This window comes from Otolemur garnettii, unplaced genomic scaffold (assembly GCF_000181295.1).
Source record: "Otolemur garnettii isolate 467f Iridium unplaced genomic scaffold, OtoGar3 scaffold00050, whole genome shotgun sequence".
Classification (NCBI taxonomy): domain Eukaryota; kingdom Metazoa; phylum Chordata; class Mammalia; order Primates; family Galagidae; genus Otolemur; species Otolemur garnettii.
The window spans coordinates 8,299,325-8,322,784 of record NW_003852445.1 but is presented as its reverse complement, the minus strand read 5'-3'; the positions used below and the strand labels follow the sequence as shown (position 1 = coordinate 8,322,784).

At 45.3% G+C, this 23,460-nt stretch overlaps 1 protein-coding gene across 1 annotated transcript in view; it reads right to left on the bottom strand.

The window, feature by feature from the left end:
• Positions 1-5,017: 5,017 nt before the first annotated feature.
• Positions 5,018-23,460, bottom strand: part of RTF1 (RTF1 homolog, Paf1/RNA polymerase II complex component) — a 66,914-nt gene continuing 48,471 nt past the window's right edge. The window contains 12 exon segments of the mRNA XM_003791827.3: positions 5,018-7,162; positions 7,610-7,721; positions 8,426-8,521; positions 9,269-9,346; positions 9,772-9,829; positions 9,988-10,109; positions 10,691-10,768; positions 11,386-11,493; positions 11,592-11,679; positions 15,618-15,700; positions 17,661-17,838; positions 18,304-18,439. Of these exon segments, the coding sequence (XP_003791875.1) occupies positions 7,056-7,162; positions 7,610-7,721; positions 8,426-8,521; positions 9,269-9,346; positions 9,772-9,829; positions 9,988-10,109; positions 10,691-10,768; positions 11,386-11,493; positions 11,592-11,679; positions 15,618-15,700; positions 17,661-17,838; positions 18,304-18,439 (1,244 nt within the window). The 3' untranslated portion in view covers positions 5,018-7,055.

The following is a 23,460-nucleotide window of genomic DNA, read 5'->3' as shown; positions in this document are numbered from 1 at the left end:
TTTTTTTTTTTTTTTTTAGAGGCATAGTCTCACTTTGTCACCCTTGGTAAAGTGTGATGGCATCACAGCTCATAGCAACCTCCAGCACTTGGGCTTAGGCTATTCTCTTGCTTCAGTGCCTCCCGAGTAGCTAGGACTACAGGCGCCCGCCACAATGCCTGGCTATTTTTTTGTTGTAGTTTGGCAGGGGTTGGGTTCAAACCCACCACCCTTGGTATATGGGGCCGGCACCCTACTCACTGAATCACAGGCACCATCCTCTTTGCTGGATTTCTTTACACTTATTTTGCAGTTTGGCACTGTTTTGCGTTTTAATTCTCCTAGTGGTAGAGGGTAATGCAGGTCTCACATTCTGAACCCTGCTGTAGCGGTGAGGGTATGGCAATCTTTAAGGCCTTCAGGATGGTGGTCAGTAAAGGGAGTGTGTGTTGGGGCAGATGGAAACAATGACAGGTCCTGGTCTAGTGGCAGTCCACTTCCAGTGGACAGTATCCTCAGGCCAGCCCCAGAGCCTACTGGTGGGAACATCCACTCAGAGGCAGTTTTGTGGTCCCCTAAGTGGGGGCCACCAGGAGTCTCACCCCAGCTCCTGGTGGTGCCCTCTGCCCCATGCCTGGGTTGTACTCCTGTGGCTTATGCCCCCTCCATCAGTCCAGCTGCCCCCTCAATTCCAACCCTTAGGGTAGAAGCCCAGCCATTCTGAGGGGACCACTCTGTTAAGGGGCTGTGGGACTCAGCACTGTGCCTTCTAACTAACAGTAGCATTTATTGAACACCTACTGAGGACAGGAACATTTAATATTAAACAGGATCATAACTTTTTTTTTTTTTAAGACCTAGTCTCACTCTAGGTCTCACTTGTTGCCCAAGCTATAGTGCCATGGGATCAGCCTAGCTCACTGCAACCTCAAACTCCTCAGCCCAAGTGATCCTCCTGCCTCAGCCTCCCAAGTACCTAGGACTACATGCACTTGCCACAACACCCAGCTAGTTTTTTGGGGTTTTTTTTCGAGACAGAGCCTCAAGCTGTTACCCTGGGTAGAGAGTACTGTGGCATCACAGCTCACAGCAACCTCCAACTCCTGGGCTCAAGCGAGTCTCCTGCCTCAGCCTCCCAAGTAACTGGGACCACAGGCATCTGTCACAATACCTGGCTATTTTTAACTGGCAATGACGGTTGCAGCCATCATTGTTGTTTGGCGGCCGGGTCTGGATTCGAACCCACCACCTTAGGTGTATGTGGCTGGCACCTTAGCCACTTGAACCACAGGCGCCAAGCCTATTTAATTAATTATTATTATTATTTTTGCAGGTTTTGGCCGGGGCTGGGTTTGAACCCACCACCTCCAGCATATGGGGCTGGCGCTTCACTCCTTTGAGCCATGGGCACCCCCCGACTTTTTTTTTTTTTTTTGAGACAGAGTCTCAAGCTGTCGCCCTGGGTAGAGTACTGTGGCATCACAGCTTACAGCAACCTCGAACTCTTGTGCTTATGTGATTCTCTTGCCTCAGCCTCCCAAGTAGCTGGGACTACAGGCACTTGTCACAAAGCCCAGCTATTTTTTGGTTGTAGTTGATTGTTGTTTGGTAGGCCCGGGCTGGATTTGAACCTGCCAGCTCCAGTGTATGTGGCTGGCGCCCTAGCCGCTTGAGCTACAGGCACTGAGCCCAGAGGATTGAGTCCAGAAGTTCAAGGGTGGCAGAGGGAGTTCCCTATCTAAAAAAAAAAAAACAAAAGACCAGGTGTGGTGGTGGTTCATGCCTGTAATCCTAGCACTCTCAGAGGCTGAAGTGGGTGGACCTCCTGAGCTCAGGATTTCAAGACCAGCCTGAACAAAGACCATCTCTACTAAAAACAAAAAAACTAGTTCTGTGTTGTGGCAGGCACCTGTAGTTCCAGCTACCTGGGAGGCTGAGGCAAGAGGATCTCTTGAGCCCAGGAATTTGAAGTTGCTGTGAGCTGTGCTGCCAGGGCACTCTACGCTAGGGTAACTGAGATTCCATCTCAAAAAAAAAAAAAAAGGCCAGGCCAGGCATAGTGACTCATGCTTGAAATCCTAGCACTCTGAGAGACCAGAGGCAGGGGGGAGGCTTGAGCTCAGGAGTTTGAAAACAGGCTGGGTGAGGTGGCTCACACCCGTAATAGCAGCACTCTGGAGGGCCGAGGTGGGTGGATAGCCTGAGCTCACAGAGCGAGACCCCATCTCTAAAAAATAGCTGGGCATTGCAGTGGGCATCTATAGTCCCAGTCACTTGGGAGGCTGAGGCAAGAGGATAGCTTGAACTCAAGAGTTTGAGATTGCTGTGAGGTATGATGCCATGGTACTCTACCGGGGGCAAAAAAGTGAGACTCCAGACTCAGTACCTTTAGCTCAGCAGCTAGGGTGCCAGCCACATACACCAAAACTGGCGGGTTCAAACCCAAACTGGGCCTGCCAAACAATGACAACTACAACCAAAAAATAGCCAGACATTGTGGCAAGTGCCTGTAGTCCCAGCTACTGGGGAAGCTAAAGCAAGAGAATCACTTAAGCCCAAGAGTTTGAGGTTGCTGTGGGCTGTGACACCACAGCACTCTACTGAGGGTGACACAATGAAACTATGTCTCAAAAAAAAAAAGTTTGAAACCAGCCTGAGCAAGAGTGAGACCCTATCTCTACTAAAAAAAAAAAAAAAAGAAAAAGGAAAAACTACTTGGGGTGTGTGTGGGTGTGTGTGTGTGTGCAGTGGCTCATGCCTGTAAGTAATCCTAGCACTTGGGAGGCCAAGGCAGGTGGATTGCCTGAGCTCACAGGTTTGAGACCAGCCTGAGCAAGAGCAAGACCCCTGTCTCTGAAAAATAGCAGGGTGTTGTAGCAGGAGCCTTTAGTCCCAGCTACGTGGAAGGCTGAGGCAAGAGAATCGCTTAAGCCCAAGAGTTTGAGATTGCTGTGAGTTGTGACGTCATAGCACTCTACTGAGGGTGACAAAGTAAGACTGTCTCAAAACAAACAAACAAAAACTACCTAAGCATTGTTGCAGGGGCCTGCAGTCCCAGCAACTCAGAAAATTGAGGCAAGAGAATTTCTGACACCCAATATGAGGCCACAGCACTCTATCAAGGGTGACAAGAGTGAGACTATCTTGAAAAACAAAGTCGGCTCGGCGCCTGTGGCTCAAGTGGCTAAGGTGCCAGCCACATACACCTAAGGTGGCAGGTTCGAATCCAGCCCGGACTGCCAAACAACAATGATGGCTGCAACCAAAAAATAGCCAGGTGTTGTAGCAGGCGCCTGTGGTCCCAGCTACTTGGGAGGCTAAGGCAGGAGACTCGCTTGAGCCCAGGAGTTGGAGGTTACTGTGAGCTGTGAAGCCACGGCACTCTACCCAGGGGGATAGCTTGAGGCTCTGTCTCAAAAAAAAAAAAAAGAAAAACAAAGTCAGAGAGGTTTGAGATATATCCTCGGGCACTGAGGGTGGGGAGTCCTTACAGATCACCCAGCTTGGGAGAAGGAAGAAAGGCTATCATTTTCCTCCATAGCCCCTCTCAGAGCCCCTGGGGTTCCACCTTTTCACTCATGATAGGTAGGAAAATAGGAGCGCAAAGAACTGTGTCTAGACCAATTGAAAGTTGAAAGGCCCAGATTCTCACTAGGGTTAGGCAGTCTATTAGGTAGGACCTACCTAGCTCTGTTAAAGCTTGTTAGTCTCTTAGTAAGAAATAAATCAGGCTCGGTGCCTGTGGCTCAAGTGGCTAAGGCGCCAGCCACATACACCTAAGGTGGCGGGTTGGAATCCAGCCCAGGCCCGCCAAACAACAATGACGGCTGCAACCAAAAAAAAAAAAAAATAGCCAGGTGTGTGGTGGGTGCCTGTGGTCCCAGCTACTTGGAAGGAGGAGGCAGGAGACTTGCTTGAGTCCAGGAGTTGAAGGTTGCTGTGAGCTGTGATGCCATAGCACCCTACCCAGGGTGACAGCTTGAGGCTCAAAAAAAAGAAAGAAATTAGGGCAATTGGAGGATGCCCTGGTCTAGGCAACTACTCTACAGGAGAGACTACTGTGGAACCAGGCTGCTGGAATTAATGACAGCCACTTTCACTTTGGGGGGTATAGGGGAAGGAAAAAGAGCAAGAGAGGTTCTTTTGGACTTCCAAAACATGGCTTCGAGAATTGCCCCTCAGGATGCAATCTTTGGACTAAATCTGATCCTCTTGTCAAAATGGCATAAAATTTATTTACAAATCTCTAAGTTAGGACTTCACAAAACAAAAACATTCTTTAGAGAAGTTGCAGGCAGTAGACTTTCCTTGAACTTGTTGGAAGCAAGACAGCCCTATATCATCATAAACTAGGAATATGGACCCTGTGTTTTTTTTGCTTCTTGAAGGAACTGAAAAATGTATAAAACAATCTTGGGTGCCACACCCTTCAATGCTGAAACCACACTGGGAGGAAGGAGGGGCCCACTGAAGCAATTCTCCTGTACAAGAAATACTATAAGAAACCCTAGCTGGCGCTCGGCGCCTGTGGCTCAAATGGCTAAGGCGCCAGCCACATACACCTGAGCTGGCCGGTTTGAATCCACCCTGGGCCCGCCAAACAATGACAGCTGCAACCAATAAATAACCAGGTGTTGTGGTGGGTGTCTGTAATCCCAGCTACTTGGGAGGTGGAGGCAGGAGACTCATTTGAGCCCAGGAGTTGGAGGCTGCTGTGAGCTGTGACGCCACAGCACTTTACCCAGGGCAACAGCTTGAGGCTCTGTCTCAAAAAGAAAGAAAGAAAAAGAAACCCTAGCTGGTAGGACAAAGCCAATGTCTTATGCCTGGCCAAGAACCTGATTCAGAGGCCCTGCCTCAGCTGAGACTGGAGACAAGTCCTCAGTCTTGATTTCATTTGCCAAGTAGGTCACTGAGGTGGTAAGTTAACTTATAGTCTTCTTTGGCTTGATTTTTCTCCCTGCTCTGTGCTTTGACATCTCAGAACGGTTCCAGGAGCTGCATGTGGGGATGTAGTGGCAAAGTGGCTACAGTGTGATGCAGTTTTAATAAAAATTTTATTACACAGCCATAATGTAATTGACACTTCTCCAAATCCAAATGATACTAAATACAGATCTACATGGTGGATCAGAATGACTCCAGCAAATTATCTGGATTCTATGATTTTATGTCATTTAAAACCATAAAGAAAAAAGTCCAAGTTCATCATGATAGGAGAGGTCCCAGTGGCTCCAGGACTCTGCTGGAGTCCAGGCAATGTTTAACAGTCTGTGATTCCACATTTACACAATAGTCTATAAAGAGTTCTGGTCAATGGACTATTCAAGTATATATGATTTTAATGAGTCCATCACCACTCCTTTGCCCAACTGAACTGTGTCACAGCTACCACATAGCTGTGTTACAGTCATATTTATCAATTTTACACAGTCACAATACTTTAAAACCATCCTTTGCTGCTTTTTAAAAAATAAAAAAATGTAAACTAAGTTAAAGCAACAGTGAGGCTCTACTAAACTCAGAAGAGTTACCAAGTTCATTTTTATGTTTAAATACGACATAACTCCATGATTTCCCATCATCCCCCTTCCTTATACAAAAGTAGGGCGAAGAAGTACAAAGCAGAACTTTCAGATTCCTCTCCCTCTTGTGGAAATAGGCAGCTCTCAGCTGTTCCTTTAGCTTAGTTCTTGGTATATATAGTCAGCTGTACTTTGTTCTGAAAAGATTTGTTAAATGCCACTCTTATTTACACTTGGAGCTTTACACCTGAGAATGATTATCAAGCAGTCAGCTTATCGCTTTCAAACATTTCATAAAGACACACACACCCCTTTGCTGGCTCCACCCCCACTGCACAACAATATATATGCTTGCCATATATATATGTACACACACACACACACACAAACTGCACATGCTCGTAACACTTGCAACCTATATCTTTTTGTGTTTACTCTCCACATTCATGTTGAATAATTTCTCTTAAAAAACAAAATGTTATTCTCGCCACAACAGCAAAACAGAATCACTAGGAAGAGACAGGTATACTGAGTGAGAAAAAGACATATCTATGTCTGGCCAAGAAGCTGTGGGCTGTACATGGGGTGAGTAAGACACCTTCACTGCCCTCCCTGGTACCTGGCCCTGGGCTTCCCTCCCACCTTCCAGGACACAGCCTGCAGGGCAGGGGGCTAAACTGGGGGATTTTCTCCAAGGTGGGAGGTGATGGGGAAGAGGAGGGAGGGGAGGGGAAGTTACACAGCTACAGCAGTCAGGCCTGTTTAGTAAGAAGAATCACATTTAATGAGTTTCTTTCTTGCAGTTTCAGATGCTCAAGTACAGCTGAAAAAAATCTGAAACAGCTATAGACCCATGACAGACTGATACAAAGAGTACTGCATTTTTAAAAAATGATAAAAAAATCCACACACATACACATACATACACTCTCTCTCTCTCAAATTAGACCCCCCCACCCTCCCCACAAATGTACACTTTTGGAAACTAAACTGGTTTTTGAAAGCCCCTCTTCCACAGAGATGGGAAGAAGAGAAAGATGAGGAGAGAGGAAGGAGGACTGCAGGTGCCCAATCCCCGCTCCCTCCACAGGGTCAGGTGCCAATGTTCAATGGATGGGTCCAAGGCAGTCTGCAAGAGGAGACTGCCCAGTGCTGCTGCGATTGCCACCAGGGGCTCCAGCAAGAATCCCAGCTCCATGGTAATACTGAATGCGTGCAGAGTGGCCAATGAACTGTGCTGGTTAAAAAGAAAACAAATAAACAAAAAACAAAACAAAACAAAAAATAAAAAGCAAACACAAATCTAAAGACATGGATAATGCCCACGAGCCCAGATCCATACTGGCTAGGGCCCACAGGGCTGGTAGGAGATGGTGTGTAGACAAGGGAGGTCTATACAGCAAATGGTTTATATTACAGATAACTGGCAGTTTGCAGTCTCTTCCCAGTTCTACTGCTGCTCCAGCCCGAAAAGGGCAAATCAAAGGAAAAGAGGAAAGGTGGGACACTGTGATGGGGCATGCAGGGTCAGAAGCAGCAGGCTGGGTGCACTCAAATAAGCCCTCGTCGTTTCTTGTAGTCTTCCAAGTTCAGAGATCTCCTTGGAGCCCCATCCTTGGCTGGCGGAGCCTTGGAGGTGATGGCTAAAGCCTTGGATTCTGTGAGAAAGAAGAGAAAATTGGCACCTGATATACCTACAGAGTTCTTTCAGTCTTGTGCCTCATCTTTTTTTTTTTTTTGAGACAGAGCCTCAAGCTGTCCTCCTGGGTAAAGTGCTGTGGCATCACTCCAACTCCTGGGCTCAAGCGAGTCTCCTGCCTCAGTCTCCCAAGTAGCTGGGACCACAGGCGTCCGCCACAATGTCTGGTGATTTTTTGGTTGCAGCTGTCATTGTTGTTTGGCGGGCCTGGGCTGGATTCGAACCTGCCACCTTAGGTGTATGTGGCTGGCACCTTAGCCACTTGAGCCACAGGCACTGAGCTGCCTCATCCTTTAGTATGCCTCTATACATACTGATGAGTAGACACCCTCATTTCTTCCCTAAAATCAGGCCTCCTTGCTGCCCAAGAGCCAAGGATCCATCTTGTCCCCTCAACTTCACTTACCTGAGCTGGGAACTTGTAAATCAATCTTCACATCGAAATCATGTACTTTGAACAGATCTTCTGAGAGGTCACTGGCTGACTTAGAATTCAAATCTTTATCTTTGCCCTGACCCTGCAATGTGAAAAGAAAAGCTAATTATAAGAGCATAAATGCAAGTGGATTTAAAGTAGCAGCAGCTACTAATGGTAAAAGCTCTTACTCAAGTTCATTAGATTTTCCTACTAAGGCCCTTTTCCGATTCCTTCTCTGAGGCGAGGCCACAGACAAAGAACATGCCCTTCTGAAGGCTAAAAGCAAAGAGAAGGTAGGCTCATATCTGTGGAATGAGGGTAGACAGGATGGACGTAAGATAAAAGGCCACCTTCTGACTTAAAATTTCAGGAATTCCTGAGACAGTTTAGGCTATATAGGAAATGTCCTAAGTTAGGCAGAAAATGGCTTCTAAATTTACCATTTTTGTCTTCAAAGAGCTTTCACTTTTACATCTAATCCTTATATGACAATGGCTCCTGCTCATTATCCTGTGAAGTAGGTCCAGGAATTTTGCATAGGAGAAAATATGGCAAACAGGGCTACAAGTCAGCTGCCTAAACAGTCAAGGCCCTAGGGAAGTAGTGCTGTTAGTTTTAGGATTTAGTTGTTCAACAAAAATTCAGTAGTGGCTGATTACATTTGTAGACAATAGGAAAGGATAGAGAACTGCAAGTGGACTCCATATTCCTCCGGGTAAATCAAGCCTCAACTGGGCAAGGAGCTTGCATGGCATCCCAGCCAGCAGTCCAGCCCCGCAGGCCACAGGGTGGTACTGCACTTGCCTTGCTCATTTCCTTTGGAGCATCTGGTAGTGCTCCAGAACCGTATTTCGCATTCAGCTGGGCCAAGATGGCAGCTTGAACAGCTGGGTCTCTGGACTGAGAGAAAAAATAAGTTATTTTAGAGATTATTCAACACTCACAGTCCTACTGCCAGATTTCTTCCCACCTACCATACTAACATCACAGGCACCATAGCAAACCCAATAGCAGCTCAGTGGGGTTTCCCTCAAGATAACAAAAAAAGGGCAATTAAAAGCTTTAAAGCCAAGCCCAGGGCAGTACCTGTGGCTCAGTGGGTAGGGCGCTAGCCCCATATACCAAGGGTGGCGGGTCTGAACCTGGCCCCAGCCAAACTGCAACAAAAAAATAGCTAGGTGTTGTGGTGGGCGCCTGTAGTCCCAGCTACTCGGGAGGATGAGGCAACAGAATCGCCTAAGCCCAAAGAGTTGGTTGCTGTGAGCTGTGTGACATCATGGCACTCTACTGAGGGCGATAAAGTAAGACTCTGTCTCTACAAAAAAGAAAAAGAAAAAAAAAAAAAAAAGCCAAGCCCAGTCAGGCCCTAGCTAATGGACACAGTATCTACTGTACTGTAAGCCCACCCTGGTGTGTGTGTGTGTGTGGGTAGTCTCCTAGGCTTTTATGAATTCATGCCAGGTCTTCACTACTTATATATGCCCTATAGTGAGATAAAAAAGGAAGTATCCAGACCCAAGAGCTTCAGACAAGCAAATCCCAGCTAAGAAAACATTATTTTTAACTTCTTTATTAATTTCCTAATGGAATTCATTTTATGTCCTAGAATCTAGGTCCTGACTAAAAACGTCCTCTTTAGGCACTCACATTAGAAACGATGGTAGGTTTGCACTGCCGCCGAGTAAAGGGATCCATTTGTTGGTTTTTCATGTTGTGACTTTCAGCCTGAAACAGACAGCATGCACTGCAGGACTGCATCTCCATTCCCCCTCCTCTCATTCATCATAAGCTCACATGTAAATAAGAGTCTTTATAAGAGACTGAAAGAAATAAAAAGCTATTATCCTTTTCCCTTTAAGAACACCAGAGTAGTTACGGCAGCAACAACCAAAAAGCAGAAAATGATAAAAATGAGCAGCTGTGGAGTAGAATCTAAGGGTGGGGAGGGTAAGACAGGGCAGAAGACTTCTGCTTTTTATTATAAATTAGTAAATTATATGTGTGTACGGGGGCATACAGAAAGACCATGTATATGCTACATGTACATGTTATTTCACTAATTTAAAAATACACTTGAGCAAGAGGTAGAAAAGATTTCATATCATCTTATAATTTTTTTTTAGTAATTCAGATAAAGTTGTCTTACTTACCACCAGCGCCTTCTCAGACTCCACAATGTTCCACTCTCGGTTCCGCTGGTTGATGTAACTGTGAGGTGAGAAGAGGGAGGGAGTCATCGAGCCCTGACCCCAGAGCTCTGTGTATCAACACAGCAGCATGTACAGGCCACACACTTGCCAAATAATTTTGGCTAAGGTCTGTGGGTCAAGACTAGGGAACCAATTGAATCGTGCTTAGTAACACACCTGATAGCAGATATGTTCTTGGTCCGCTGGCGGTCCAGGGCCTCTGCCCGCTCCTCCAGCTCATTCAGCTGGTCCTGGATTTGTTTGGCCTTGTCCTGATCCCCCAGGTCCTCAGCCATGGCCTGTCAGCAGGGAGATGTGTGAGTTTACTTCCAGCACAGGCAAGAAATCTCATGTAATGAACAAGCGAGGGAGATGTGAAAGAATACGGAAGAAGTACTTTACGAATACAAACTATAATTTTTGTTGCAGAAGTATACAGTAACACCTTCCCATATAGCTACCTGGCTCTGGGCCCCTGCTGGCAGTCATATATAACATTTACCTTAGAACCCAGGATCCATATGGTCAAGCCACCATAATAAGGCTCATGCCATTCTGGTATAAAGAATGCAAAACCACCAGCAGCAGCTGGGCTGGACAATGTACAGACTCAGTACTGAATTATATCTCAAGGTCTATTTTGTTACACACAAAACTAAAGTGACTGGAAACAAAGGAGAATGCAACAAATAAGATCGGTTTTAATCTACAGAAAGGAAAATGGCCAAGGAATGCTGCCTGGGTGCCAAGAACACACTGTGTTGGTTATAATCAAGCCCACATTTTTTTCTCCCTACCACTAACTTGGCAGGGGATGAACACATTTGATTTCTACATCTTCTCACAGGATGGGGAAGGAGTCACGAATGGAAGTCCTTACCTTTTCCTTTAGCAGCTGAGTCTTCTTCATAGCATAGTTGGGTGGAGCTTTTCTGAACCTTTCTTTCTCTTTTACAATCTGTACCAGAGAGGAGATACCAGCAATGAGGTATTCCTAAACAATTTTTGTAGACAGGCTAAATAAGCCCATTTTGGACGAAAGCAGCTAGTTAAAAGGGGGCTGCTCTTCCTATAGCAGTGTCATGTCTCAGAGAGAGAGAGAGAAAGCGAGTTCATTCCAAGGGATACTATGCTGCTTCCAGGGTCACGGAGATTCTTCTGGGACAGTCTGAAGGAACATGCACCAATAAACAGCAGCAGCCCAAGGGCCTGGTACTGTAAGGCTACCCACTGTCCAAGAGAACAGAGATCAAAGAATTTTACCAAAATGTTTTGGAGTAAGAAAACTCTTGAAGGACCAATCCTAGCAGATTACAGATCCCTGAGTACACTTCAGTCTATGTAGCCTCATCTGAACCATGAATGCATTTTTAACCTATGTAGTCCCATCTGTAGATGAGAATGTACAGAGAAAAACTTGATGGACTCTACATAGTAAGATACCACTATTCATATTCCGTTATCTCCATGCATAATTAAAAATGTCAAGATACAGGGAAAGAAAAGAAAATTACAATCTTCTCTAAACACTGGTTCTTGATGAACATCCAGGCTGTGGAGTATTAGGTTTCTTACCTCTTCAATGTCCTGATCATTGAATTTATAATTAAGAGCTTCTTTAATAGATAATTCCTTTTTATTGATTTCATCTAGGGTAGGCAACTGCATGCCAGCAGAGAACATCTGGACCAAAACGTGATAAAAGGTTATTAGTAAAAGATTTTGGAAAGAGACACTCTCAGTGTTCATTAACAACTGCTAAGTAGTCTCTAGCCACTTACCGCTTCTTTCCATTTCATAAATTCACTTTCAGTGAATTCCTGGTTTGAGACAAACTCTAGGCGGAACACGCGCTGGTCATTGCCATGCCTAAGTGAGAGAGAGGTAGTGCCTCTGAGAATGTGCGTGACTGCAGTACCAGCAGAGCAGCCCACCAGATGGTACTTACTTGCCTATCCATAACTATCCCTCAATACTTGCTACCCTTTAGAGTCACCAAGGAAGATTTATAAAATTTCCAATGCTGAAGTGCAACTGTAGATCAACTAAATCAGAAGCTCAGGGAGCAAGAACCAGGCATGAAAGTTAAAAAACAAAACAAAAACAAAAATAGGACAGGCATAGTGGTTCACGCCTGTAATCCTCGCACCCTAGAAAGCCAAGGTAGGTAGACTGCTTCAGCTCAGGAGTTTGAGAACAGCCTGAGAAAAAGTGAGACCCTGTCTCTAATAAAAATAGAACAACTGGCTCAGTGCCAGTAGCACAGTGGTTACGGCATCAGCCACATACACTGAGGGTGGCGGGTTTGAACCCGGCCCGGGGCAGCTAAACAACTGCAACCAAAAAATAGCTGGGAGTTGTGGCAGGTGCCTGTAGCCCCAGCTACTTGGGAGGCTGAGGCAAGAGAATCGCTTAAGCCCAAGAGTTTGAGATTGCTGTGAGCTGTGATGCAACAGTACTCTACTGAGGGTGATAAAGTGAGACTCTGTCTCAAAAAAAAAAAAAGAAAAATTAAAACTCACAAAGCTAGTACCAGAAACCAAATGGACTTGCTTAGTGCTACAAAAGTCTATTTACAGTAAAATCCTTTACAGTCAATCAGCATCAAGAGCCTGTAGCAGTGGGGTGTACTACAGTTCCAGCTGCTCAGGAAATTAATGGAGGAAGATCCCCTGAGCCAGGTGTATGGGGCTGCAGGGAGCTATAATTGTGCCTAGCCACACAACAAGACCCTGTCTCTAAACTAAATAAAAAAAAATGTAGTTATCTCAATGACAAGCAAACTGTATTCTCTAGAGAGGACAAAAATTGTCTTTCTATCGACCATTGTGTTGGCAAAGCTAACTGACTCAGTGCCATGCTACTAGGGACAATCCTTGTCAGGGCCACCCCCTATCCTTAGCTGGCCCTTTTTAAAAAAAAAGACCAAGGAAGATGATGGGATTAGAGAGAAGAATGGAGAGACCATGGAGAACACATTAGGCCATGAGAGAGCTGTGTCTATAGACTGCTATTTGACATGTGATCCTGGAAAACTACTTCTATTCTTTCCTATATGAGGTTCGTTAGAATTGTCAGGCTCCAAGAGAGCAAGGATTTGTGTGTGTCTAGTTTTTGTTTTTTTTAATAGAGACAGAGTCTCACTTTATTGCCCTCAGTAAAATGCCGTGGTGTCATGCAGCTTACAGCAACCTCCAACTCCTGGGCTTAGGCAATTCTCTTCCCTCAGCCTTCAGAGTAGCTGAGACTACAGACTATAGGCACCCACCACAACACCCGGCTATTTTTTTGTTGCAATTTGGCCAGGGCTGGGTTTGAACATCCCCTCCTCGGTATACAGGGCCAGCACCCTACCCACTGAACCACAGGTGCCACCCTGTGTGTCTGTTTTGTTCTCTCCTTTATATCCTGAAGCTTAGAACAATGCCTCGCACATAGTATATTCAGTAAATACTTGTTTTTGTTTTCTTTTTGAGGCAGAGTCTCAAGCTATTGCCCTGGGTAGAGTGCCATGGTGTCACAACTCACAGCGACCTCGAACTCTGAGGCTTAAGCGATTCTCTTGCCTCAGCCTCCCAAGTAGCTGGGACCACAGGCACCTGCCACAACACCTGGCCATTTTTTGTTTGTAGTTGTCAAACTACACCTGTTGATTGGCAGGTGTAGGCTGGATTTGAAACTACCAACTCTGGTGTATTTGGCTGGCGCCCTAGCCACTTGAGCTATAGGCACCGAGCCAAGTAAATATTTGTTAAGGGAATGAGACTTTCATTTTGCTGAAGAGGAACTAAGTTCTGAAGGGGTAATCTTGATTTGTCAAAGATGAGATGAAGTCAGGACCAGAAACAAGCCTCCTGACCACGCTCACTAAAGAAATGCCTGTTGGCTCTGGGATGAAAATCTCTCACAAACCAACATGTCTCTTCTATTTGTCCTACTCCTTCATATCCCTGGTTTCCCCATTGGAGACAATACCCTATTTTCCCTACAGAATATAAAGTAGGTCCTAGGCCAGGCGCAGTGGCTCATGCTTATAATCCTAGCACTCCAGGAAGCTGAGGTAGGTGGATTGCTTGAGCTCATGGGTTTGAGAGTAGCCTGAGCAAAGGTGAAATACTGTCTCTACTAAAAATAGAAAAACTGAGGCAAAAGGGTCACTTGAGCCCAAGAGTTAGAGGTTGCTGTGTGCTATGATGCCTCAGCACTCTACCAAGGGCGACAGCTTGAGATTCTGTCTCAAATAAATAAAAAAATAGGGCAGTGCCTGGGGCTCAAAGGAGTAGGGCACTGGCCCCATAGGCCGGAGGTGGTGGGTTCAAACCCAGCCCCGGCCAAAAACTGCAATAAATAAATAAATAAAGGCTGGGTGAGGTAGCTCACGCCTGTAATCCTAGCAGTCTGGGAGGCCTAGGCGGATGGATAGCTTGAGCTCACAGGTTTGAGATCAGCCTGAGCAAAAAAGTGAGACCCACATCTCTACTTAAAATAGAAAAAAATAAAATAAAAAATGAGGCAAGAGGATTGCTTAAGCCCAAGAGTTGCAGGCTGCTGTGAGCTATGATGCCATAGCACCCCACCCAGGGCAATACCTTGAGACTCTGTCTCAAAAATAAAAATAAAAATAAAAATATAAATATAAATACATACATACATACATAAAATAGGTTCTATATGGCTGAGCATGGTGGCTTATGCCTGTAATCCCAGGACTTGGCAGGCCGAGGCAGGTGGATTGCCTGAGCTCACAGGTTTGAGACCAGCCTGAGCCAGACTGAAGCCTCATCTCTAAAAATGGCTAGGCATTATGGCAGGCACCTGTGGTCCCAGCTACTTGGGAGGCTGAGGCAAGAGAATCGCTTAAGCCTAAGAGTTGGAGGTTGCTGTGAGCTGTGATGCTACAGCACTCCACCAAGGGTGAGAAAGTAAAACTCTGTTTCAAAAAAAAAAGGCTCAGCCCTCATAGCTCAGTGGTTAGAGCAAGGGCCACATATAATGGGTCTGGTGGGTTTGAACCCGGCCCCCGCCTGCTGAACAATAACAACCACAACAACAACAACAAAAAGCCAGCCATTGTGGCAGGTGCCTAAAGTCCTCGCTACTTCGGAGGCTTCAGGAGAATCGCTTAAGCCCGAGACTTTGAGGTTGCTGTAAGCTGTGACGCCACAGCACGCTACTAAGGGTGACATAATGTCTCAAAAAAAAAAAAAAAGGCTCAATAAAACAGAATATCAGAATATATATAAGGGCCAGTTATGGTGGCTCATGCCTATAATCCCAGCACTCTGGGAGGCTAAGGTGGGAAGATTGCTTGAACTCAGGAGTTCAAGACCAGCCTGAGCAACAGCAGGAACCCATCTCTACTAAAAATAGAAGAGTTAGCCGGGAATTATGATTATCGCAGGTGCCTGTAGTCCCAGCTACTTGGGAGGCTGAAGCAGGAAGATCGCTTGATCCCAGGAGTTGCTATGAGCTAGGCTGATGCCATGGTACTCTTAGCTGGGCAAAAGAGTGAGCCTTTGTATCAGAAAAGAAAGAAAAAAAAAAGAAAAGATGGGTGGCATCTGTGGCTCAAAGGAGTAGGGCACTGGCCCTATATGCTGGAGGTGGCAGGTTTTGCCAAAAACTGCAAAAGTAAAAAAAAGAAAGAAAGAAAAGGTAGAGTATAAGACTCTCTCCAAGTACCACATGAGGACAGCATAAATAGTTTTCACTGTAACGGGAAACATCACACTGACAGAGAATAACAATTCAAACAAGCATTGCCTGTCTGAAGCAGGAGCAGAAGCTGACACAGACGTGTCTCTTACCGTAGTTGTAGCCCTTTGTTTGTTCTGGTGCCACCTAGCTGGTAAACTTTGGCAGTTTCCACAACACCCGTAATCTCAGCCACCTAAGTGAAAAGACAGAGACAACAAAAACATTCTCTCGGGGGTTTCCAAATCACTCTCCTTTGCCTCCACCAACCTGAATATAGACGACTGATCCTGTGCAGAGCGAAGAACACAGAGGCCAGGTGTTCTAAGAACCTAGAAAGGCTTAGGATTCAGGCGGCCCAACCCAGAGAGCCTTGTGCTCACGGTAAGAAATTACCACAGGTAAAGGCAGGTAGCCTGGTGGTTCCATTAGAAGCTTTTCCTCCAACTAATTCTACCTTACTTGAGGATGTAGTTGGAATTTCAAAGGTTGATTTTTATTAACCAAATATGAAGATCATGGAGGTCAATTTCTGTTGCCATGCTTTTAAGGACACCTGTAGGTCCATGGCATGGCTATCGGTCCTTATACAAGGAGATGAACACACACGTCAAAACCAGATAAACTCTAGCCGGGTGTTGTGGTGGGTGCCTGTAGTCCCAGCTACTTGGGAGGCTGAAGCAAGAGAATCGCTTAAGCCCAAGAGTTAGAGGTTGCTGTGACCTGTGGTGCCATAGCACTCTACCCAGGGAGACAGAGTGAGACTCCGTCTCAAAACAAAAAAACCCAGACAAACTTGGCAGTGCCCATAGCTCAGTGGTTAAGGCACTGGCCACATATACTCAGGCCAGCAGGTTCGAACCCAGCCCAGCCCAGCTAAGCAACAACTGCAACAAAAAATAGCTGGGCGTTGTGGTGGGTGCCTGTAGTCCCAGCTACTTGGGAGGCTGAGGCAAGAGAATCACTTAAGCCCATGAGTTTGAGGTTGCTGTGGGCTATGATGCCATGGCAGTCTATCAAGGGTGACATAGTGAGACTCTGTCTCAAAAAAAAAAAAAAAAAATAGGGCAGTGCCTGTGGCTCAGAAGGGTAGGGCACCGGTCCCATAAGCTAGAGGTGGCAGGTTCAAACCCAGCCCCCGGCCAAAAACTACAAAAATAAAATAAAATAAATAAAGCCAACAACAACAAAGAAATAATCAAATGGCAAAGTGCCAGCCACCCAGACCAGAGAAGCAGTGCTAGAACCCACATAATAAGCTCTATTAGGGGCTTGGTGCCTATAGCTCATCAGCTAGGGCGCCAGGCACATACACCAGAGCTGGCGGGTTGGAATCCAGCCCGAGCCTGCCAAACAACGACAACTACAACCAAAAACCAGTCAGGCATTGTGGTGGGCGCTTATAGTCCCAGCTACTAGGGAGGCTGAGGAAGGAGGGTCACCTGACCAGGAGTTTGAGATTGCTGGGAGCTATGACAGCATGGCTCTCTAGCCTGAGGCAACAGAGTTAGACTCTGACACATATAGACACACAAAAGAGAGAGAAATATACATGAAGCTTTTTAAAACAATGATTTCTGCTTAAGCAGAGGGTATTAGAACACGCATTTCCTCACTTTATCTAACATAATTATATTCAATTTTGAACAAAAAGTGTTTTTGGGGGGAGTATCCAAAGTTACTTTCACTGGTAACAAATGAAACTGGTATATGGACCCGGCACCCTACTCTTTGAACCACAGGTGCCGCCCTGTTTCTTTCTTTCTTTCTTTTATTTTTTAAGAGACAGAATCTCACTTTATTACCCTCAGTAGAGTGCTGTGGCGTCACAGCTCACAGCAACCTCCAACTCCTAGCCTTAGGCAATTCTCTTGCCTCAGCCTCCTGAGTAGCTAGGACTACAGGCGCCCACCACACCGCCGGGTTATTTTTTGTTGCAATTTGGCCGGGGCCGGGTTTGAACTGCCACCCTTGGTATATGGGGTTGGTGCCCTACCCATTGAGCCACAGGTGCTGCCCATGCCTGGTTATTTTTAAAGATGGGGTCTTATTGGTCTCAAACTCATGAGCTCAGGTGATCCACCTGCTTCAGCCTCCCAGAGTGCTGGGATTATAGGCATGAGCCACTGCAATTGGCCAAGAAAACAAATACTAACCCGGTAAACTGGTTTGCTGTTGTGGTTTCCAATGCCAATCCGTACAAAACATCCTGTGACAGTTTTAGCAAAGAAGGGCATATGACACCACCGTTCTAGCTTATGCCGTGATAATCGAACCCGATTCAATTCTTCAGGTAAGGAAACTGGTTGTGATTTTGGAGGGAGCTCTTCTTTCCTATGAGGAAGAAAGAGGCAATGGAAAAATATTCATCATAAAAACAAAACAAAATAGAAAAATAATACCAAATTCTCAAAACTTAACTATTGTAAACCAGAGTACATGTGATTAACCTAGGAGGAGAAATAAATGAAACACTGGGAAAGAGCTGTATTAGAATCCTGTTCAAAACCAGTAGTGTGAACTACCTTGAATGAGGCTGCCACCTTAGATAATCTATCAGAGTAAGAAAACAAAGAAAGCTCAGGCCAATCTGAGAGAGACACAAAGTCAATTACTACCTGCCAGGCCCAGGTGAAATGTCCAGGAATGCGGGCTAGCAGCCAGAGGCAGAAGAAATGAATGGGCACATGTACTAGGGAACTCAGTTCAGCAAACCAAAGCTATTGGCCCAAACAGGGAGATTATGAAAACCATACAAAGCTTCCCCAGAAAGAACCACCACAAGGTACAAGAGCTTACTCTTCTTCCTCATCAGATGAAGATGTTCGAGATGAGCGGTCTGACTTTTCACTAGACTTGTCATCCTCTTCCTCCTCTTCATCGTCAGAGTAGACCTCACTGGTTTTTAATGGCTGTTTTTTGGTGAGGAGCTCAGCTAGAAAAGATAAATGTTTATCCAGGTTATTTCAACACAAAACTGAAACATCTTTCATCCTTTTTTTTGAGACAGTCTTACTATGTCACCCTCAGGAGTGGCATCACAGCTCACAGCAACCTCAAACTCTAGGGCTAAATGATTCTCTGCTCTCAGCCTCCTCAGTAGCTGGGACTACAGGTGCCCACCACAATATCCAGCCTTTGTTTTGTTGTAGTTGTCGTTGTTTGGCAGGTCTGGGCTGGATTTAAACCCGCCATCACCGATGCATGTGGCTGGCACCATAGCAGGGGAGCTCCAGGCATTGAGCCACATCTTTCATCGTTGAGAAAGAATTGGAAATGGAAGAGGACTCAAGTACACAGACAGTTCTATCTCATCTAGACTGTACGGTGATACCATGGGCTATATACAGAAATGAGGTAAATCAGAGAAGAATAATCATTCAGGCACCAAATACTAGTCTCCAACAGAAAAAAAAGGCTGGAAGATTGTTACTAACTAGGAAGAAAGAATCACCAACACTACTGAAGACACTTGAAGATGGCCAGGAAAGAAAGGGAAAACTCATAATGACTACAGAGTTTTGGAGGACAACTGTATTTTGAATTTGCAGTACCACTAGTTGAGGTGGGTCATTGCTGTAATTCTAGGAGTCTGAAAGGCTGAAGTGGGTGGTTTGCTTGAGCTCAGAAGTTCAAGACCAGTCTTAGCAAGAGGGAAACTCTGTTTCTAAAAGTAGTTGGGTCCTGTGGTAGGCACTTATAGTCCCAGTCACTTGGGAAGCTGAGGAAAGAGGATCATTTGAGCTGAGGAATTTCAGGTTGCTGTGAGCTATGATGCCATAGCACTCTAGCTTGGGCAACATAGACTCTGACTCAAAAAAAAAAAAAAAAAAAAAAAGAACTTGTAATACCATTTGTAATAGCAGAAGAGTGAAAACAACCCAAATAAGGAAGTGGGCGAATCACCCCTGGTACATTCACCCAATGCACTACTGTACACCTATTAAAAAAGGAATGAGGCCTCAGTGCTCATAGCTCAGTGGTTAGGGCGCTAGCCATAGGCACCAGGGCTGGTGGGTTCAAACCAGACCCAGGCCTGCTAAACAACAACAACAACAACAACAACAAAATAAACAAAAAAAAGCTGGGTGTTGTGACAGGTGCCTGTAGTCTCAGCTACTTGGGAGGCTGAGAAATGAGAATCACTGAAGCCCAAAAGTTTGAAGTTGCTATGAGATGTGATGCAACAGCACTCCACTGAGGGTGACAAAGTGAGATTCTGCCTCAAAAAAAAAAAAAGGGAATGAGACAACACAATATCCTGCAGCAGCAGCAAATGTTTTATAACGGGCAAGATAGTAAATATTGTAGGTATGTAATTCATATGGTCACTGTCTCAACTACTCAATTTTGCTGTTGTAGCTAGAAAGCAGACACAGAGGATACATAAACAACGGAGTGTTACTGTATTCTAAAGAAATTTCATTTATAGTAACAGTCTGTTGATGGCTACTGCATATAAAAACCAAGGAGGGAGTGCTGCCTGACCAACATAATAAGACCCTTTCTCCACAAAAATAAAAAAATTAACCAGCCACGGTGGTGCACATCTTTAGTTTCAGCTACTCAGGTAGCTGAGGCAGGAGGCTCACTTGATCACAGGAGTCCGAGGTTGTATGAACTATGATCATGCCCTTGTACTCCAGCCCAGTAAGTAAAGCAAGCCCCTGGCTCAAATACACCAAGAAATGGCTCAGTGCCTGTAGCTCAGCGGCTAAGACGCAGGTCACATACACTAGAGCTGGTGGGTTCAAACCTGGCCCAGGGCCTGCCAAACAACAATAACAACTACAACCAAAAAATAGCTGGGAGTTGTGGTGGATGCCTGTAAGTCCCAGCTACTTGGGAGGCTGAAGCAAGAGAATTATTTAAGCCCAAGAGTTTGAGGGTGCTGTGAGCTGTGACGTCACCGCACTCTACTGAGGGTGACATAATAAAACTGTCTCAAAAAAATTAAAAAAAGAAAAGGTTAAAATCTTTGAGTTCACAGGTATATCCGAAATAAATAAACTTCATTGGTCATCTCTGGATGTTAGTAAGGAACTCTCATTCTTTTGAATACTGGTAAATAAAAAAAAAATTGACCATTTATATTGTCTTTCCTATTCAAAATGTACTTGGGGGTAATTAACACATTGTTGACCAATGATGAATCAACTCATGTTTATACTTGCATTAACTATTACAATTTTTAAAACACAGGGTAATACAGATACTGTAAAAGCTTTCTTTCTTTCCTTTTTTTTTGAGACAGAGTCTTGTTTTGTTGCCCTCTGTAGAGTGCTCTGGTGTCATAGCTCACAGAAAGCTCAAACTGTTGGACTCAAGTGATTTTTCTTGTCGTAGCCTCCTAAGTGAGTGGGACTACAAGGCACCGCCATAACACCTGGTTATTTTTAGAGACAGGGTCTTGCTTTTGCTAAGGCTGGTCTTGAACTCATGAGCTTGAGCAATCCACTCTCCTCAGCCTCCCAAAGTACTGGGATTACAGGTGTGAGCCACTGTGCCTGGCCAATTTTATTTGTTTTGAGACAGATTCTCATTCAGTTGCCCTGGTGTTGAGTACTATGGTGTCAAGGTTGCTCACGGCAACCTTAAACTCTTGGGTTTAAGTGATCCTCTTGCTTCAGCCTCCCAAGTAGCTGAGACCACAGGTACCACCACTACAACATCCAGCTAGTCCAGCTAGTTTTTCTATCTTTAGTAGAGATGGGTGTCACTCTTGCTAATAGGCCAGTTTCAAACTGTTAAGCTTAAGCAATCCACCTACCTCAGCTTCCTAGAGTACTAGGATTAAAGGAGTCACTGCACTCAGCCAATTTTTTTTTTTCTTTTGAGACGGAGCCTCAAGCTATCCCCCTGGGTAGAGTGCCATGGCATCACAGCTCACAGCAACCTCCAACTCCTGGGCTCAAGCGAGTCTCCTGCCTCAGCCTTCCAAGTAGCTGGGACTACAGGAGCCCGCCACAACGCCCGGCCATTTTTTGGTTGCAGCTGTCATTGTTGTTTGGCGGCCCGGGCTGGGGATTCGAACCTGCCACCTTAGGTGTATGTGGCTGGCGCCTTAGCAGCTTGAGCCACAGGCGCCGAGCCGCTAATTTTTTTTATTTGGTTGCTTCTCAAACCAATTTATACTACCGCCAAATGGAACATTTTTACAAAAACTCTGCTAAAACTTTACCATGGACAGAAGTTACCACTAGTGATATAAGGAAGTTTCTCAGTTTATTGATATTGATGGGACAAATAAAAAAAAATCATATTGGAGAAATTATTTGTCAACAAGACCTTTGCTTAAAACACCACTATTTACTAAATCTATGACCAGAATGTTTGAGCAAATCTTTACATTTTTTTCATCTTAGTGATACTTCACAAGCTATACATAGTGAAGACAGACTATAAAATTAGGAATCTTTTGGATTATTTTATTCTAAAATTTTAGTCCTTGTATATACCTAAGCAGGCATTATCTCTAGATGAAAGCAATGGTATCATACAGAGGACTTATCAGCTTTGTTTCACTTTCATATTCAATTATGGAATAATAGCTGGTGACATATGGATAATTTCTGTGTAAACCTGCAAGTGAACAATGTGATATACAGCTGATAAAAAGTTCCTCTTGGGTAGCATCTGCAGCTCAGTGAGTAGGGTGCTGGCCCCATATACAGAGGGTGGTGAGTTCAAATCTGGCCTTGGCCAAACTTCAACAAAATAAAAATAGCTGGGTGTTGTAGTGGGCACCTGTAGTCCCAGCTACTCAGGAGGAGGCAAGAGGCAAGAGAATTGCCTAAGCCCGAGCTAGAGGTTGCTGTGAGCTGTGACATCACAGCACTCTACCAAGGGTGACAAAATGAGACCCTGTCTCTCTTTTTTTTTTTTTTTTTGAGACAGAGCCTCAAGCTGTGACCCTGGGTAGACTGCTATAGCATCACAACTCACAGCAACCTCTAACTCCTGGGCTCAAGCGATTCTCCTGCCTCCGCTTCCCTAGTAGCTGAGACTACAGGTGCCCACCACAATGCCCAGCTAGTTTTTGTCCAGGGCCCAGTTTGAACCTGCCACCTCCAGTATATGGGGCCAGCGCCCTACTCCTTTGAGCCACAGGCACCACCCCTGGCTATTTTTTGGTTGTAGCCATCGTTGTTTGGCAGGTCTAGGTTAGATTCGAACCCACTGGCTCAGATGTATGTGGTTGGCACCTTAGCCGCTTGAGCCACAGGCGCCAAGCTGCGACTCTGTCTTTTAAAATTAAAAAAAAAAAAAGTTTCTCTTTATAGAAGCAAACTAGATAATAAATGAAGAAATCTGACAGACTAGAATATCACTATTTTATAACTCATAATGAATTAAGTGATTTAGGTAAAGACCACCAATGACTACCAGGATAGAATGCGTTGCTCTGGGCAGTACCTGTGGTTCAGTGGGTAGGGCACCAGCCCATATACTGAGGGTTCGAACCCCACCCTGGCCAAACTGCAACAAAAACAAACAAACAAAAAATAGCTGGGTGTTGTGGCAGGCACCTGTAATCCCAGCTACTCAGGAGGCTGAGGCAAGAGAATTGCCTAAGCCCAGGAGATGGAAGCTGCTATGAGTGGCACTCTGTCTTTTACAAAAAAAGAAAAGAAAAAAAAGAACACAATGCTCTTTCTGATCCTTCATCCCTCTCTTTACCATGCTTTTTGCCATGTGACATGGTAGTTCCTCCTGGCCCCATGGTGACCTTGTACCAATTCCAAGACCAGACCTGAAGAAGCATTGTATGTTTTACTTGCCACTTTTACACTGCTGCTATCACCATGTTAAGAATGTGCCTGGGCTCAGTGCCTGTGGCTCAAGTGGCTAAGGCGCCAGCCACATACACCTAAGGTGGCAGGTTCGAATCCAGCTTGGGCCAGCCAAAACAACAAAGACGGCTGCAACCAAAAAATAGCCGGGCGTTGTGGCGGG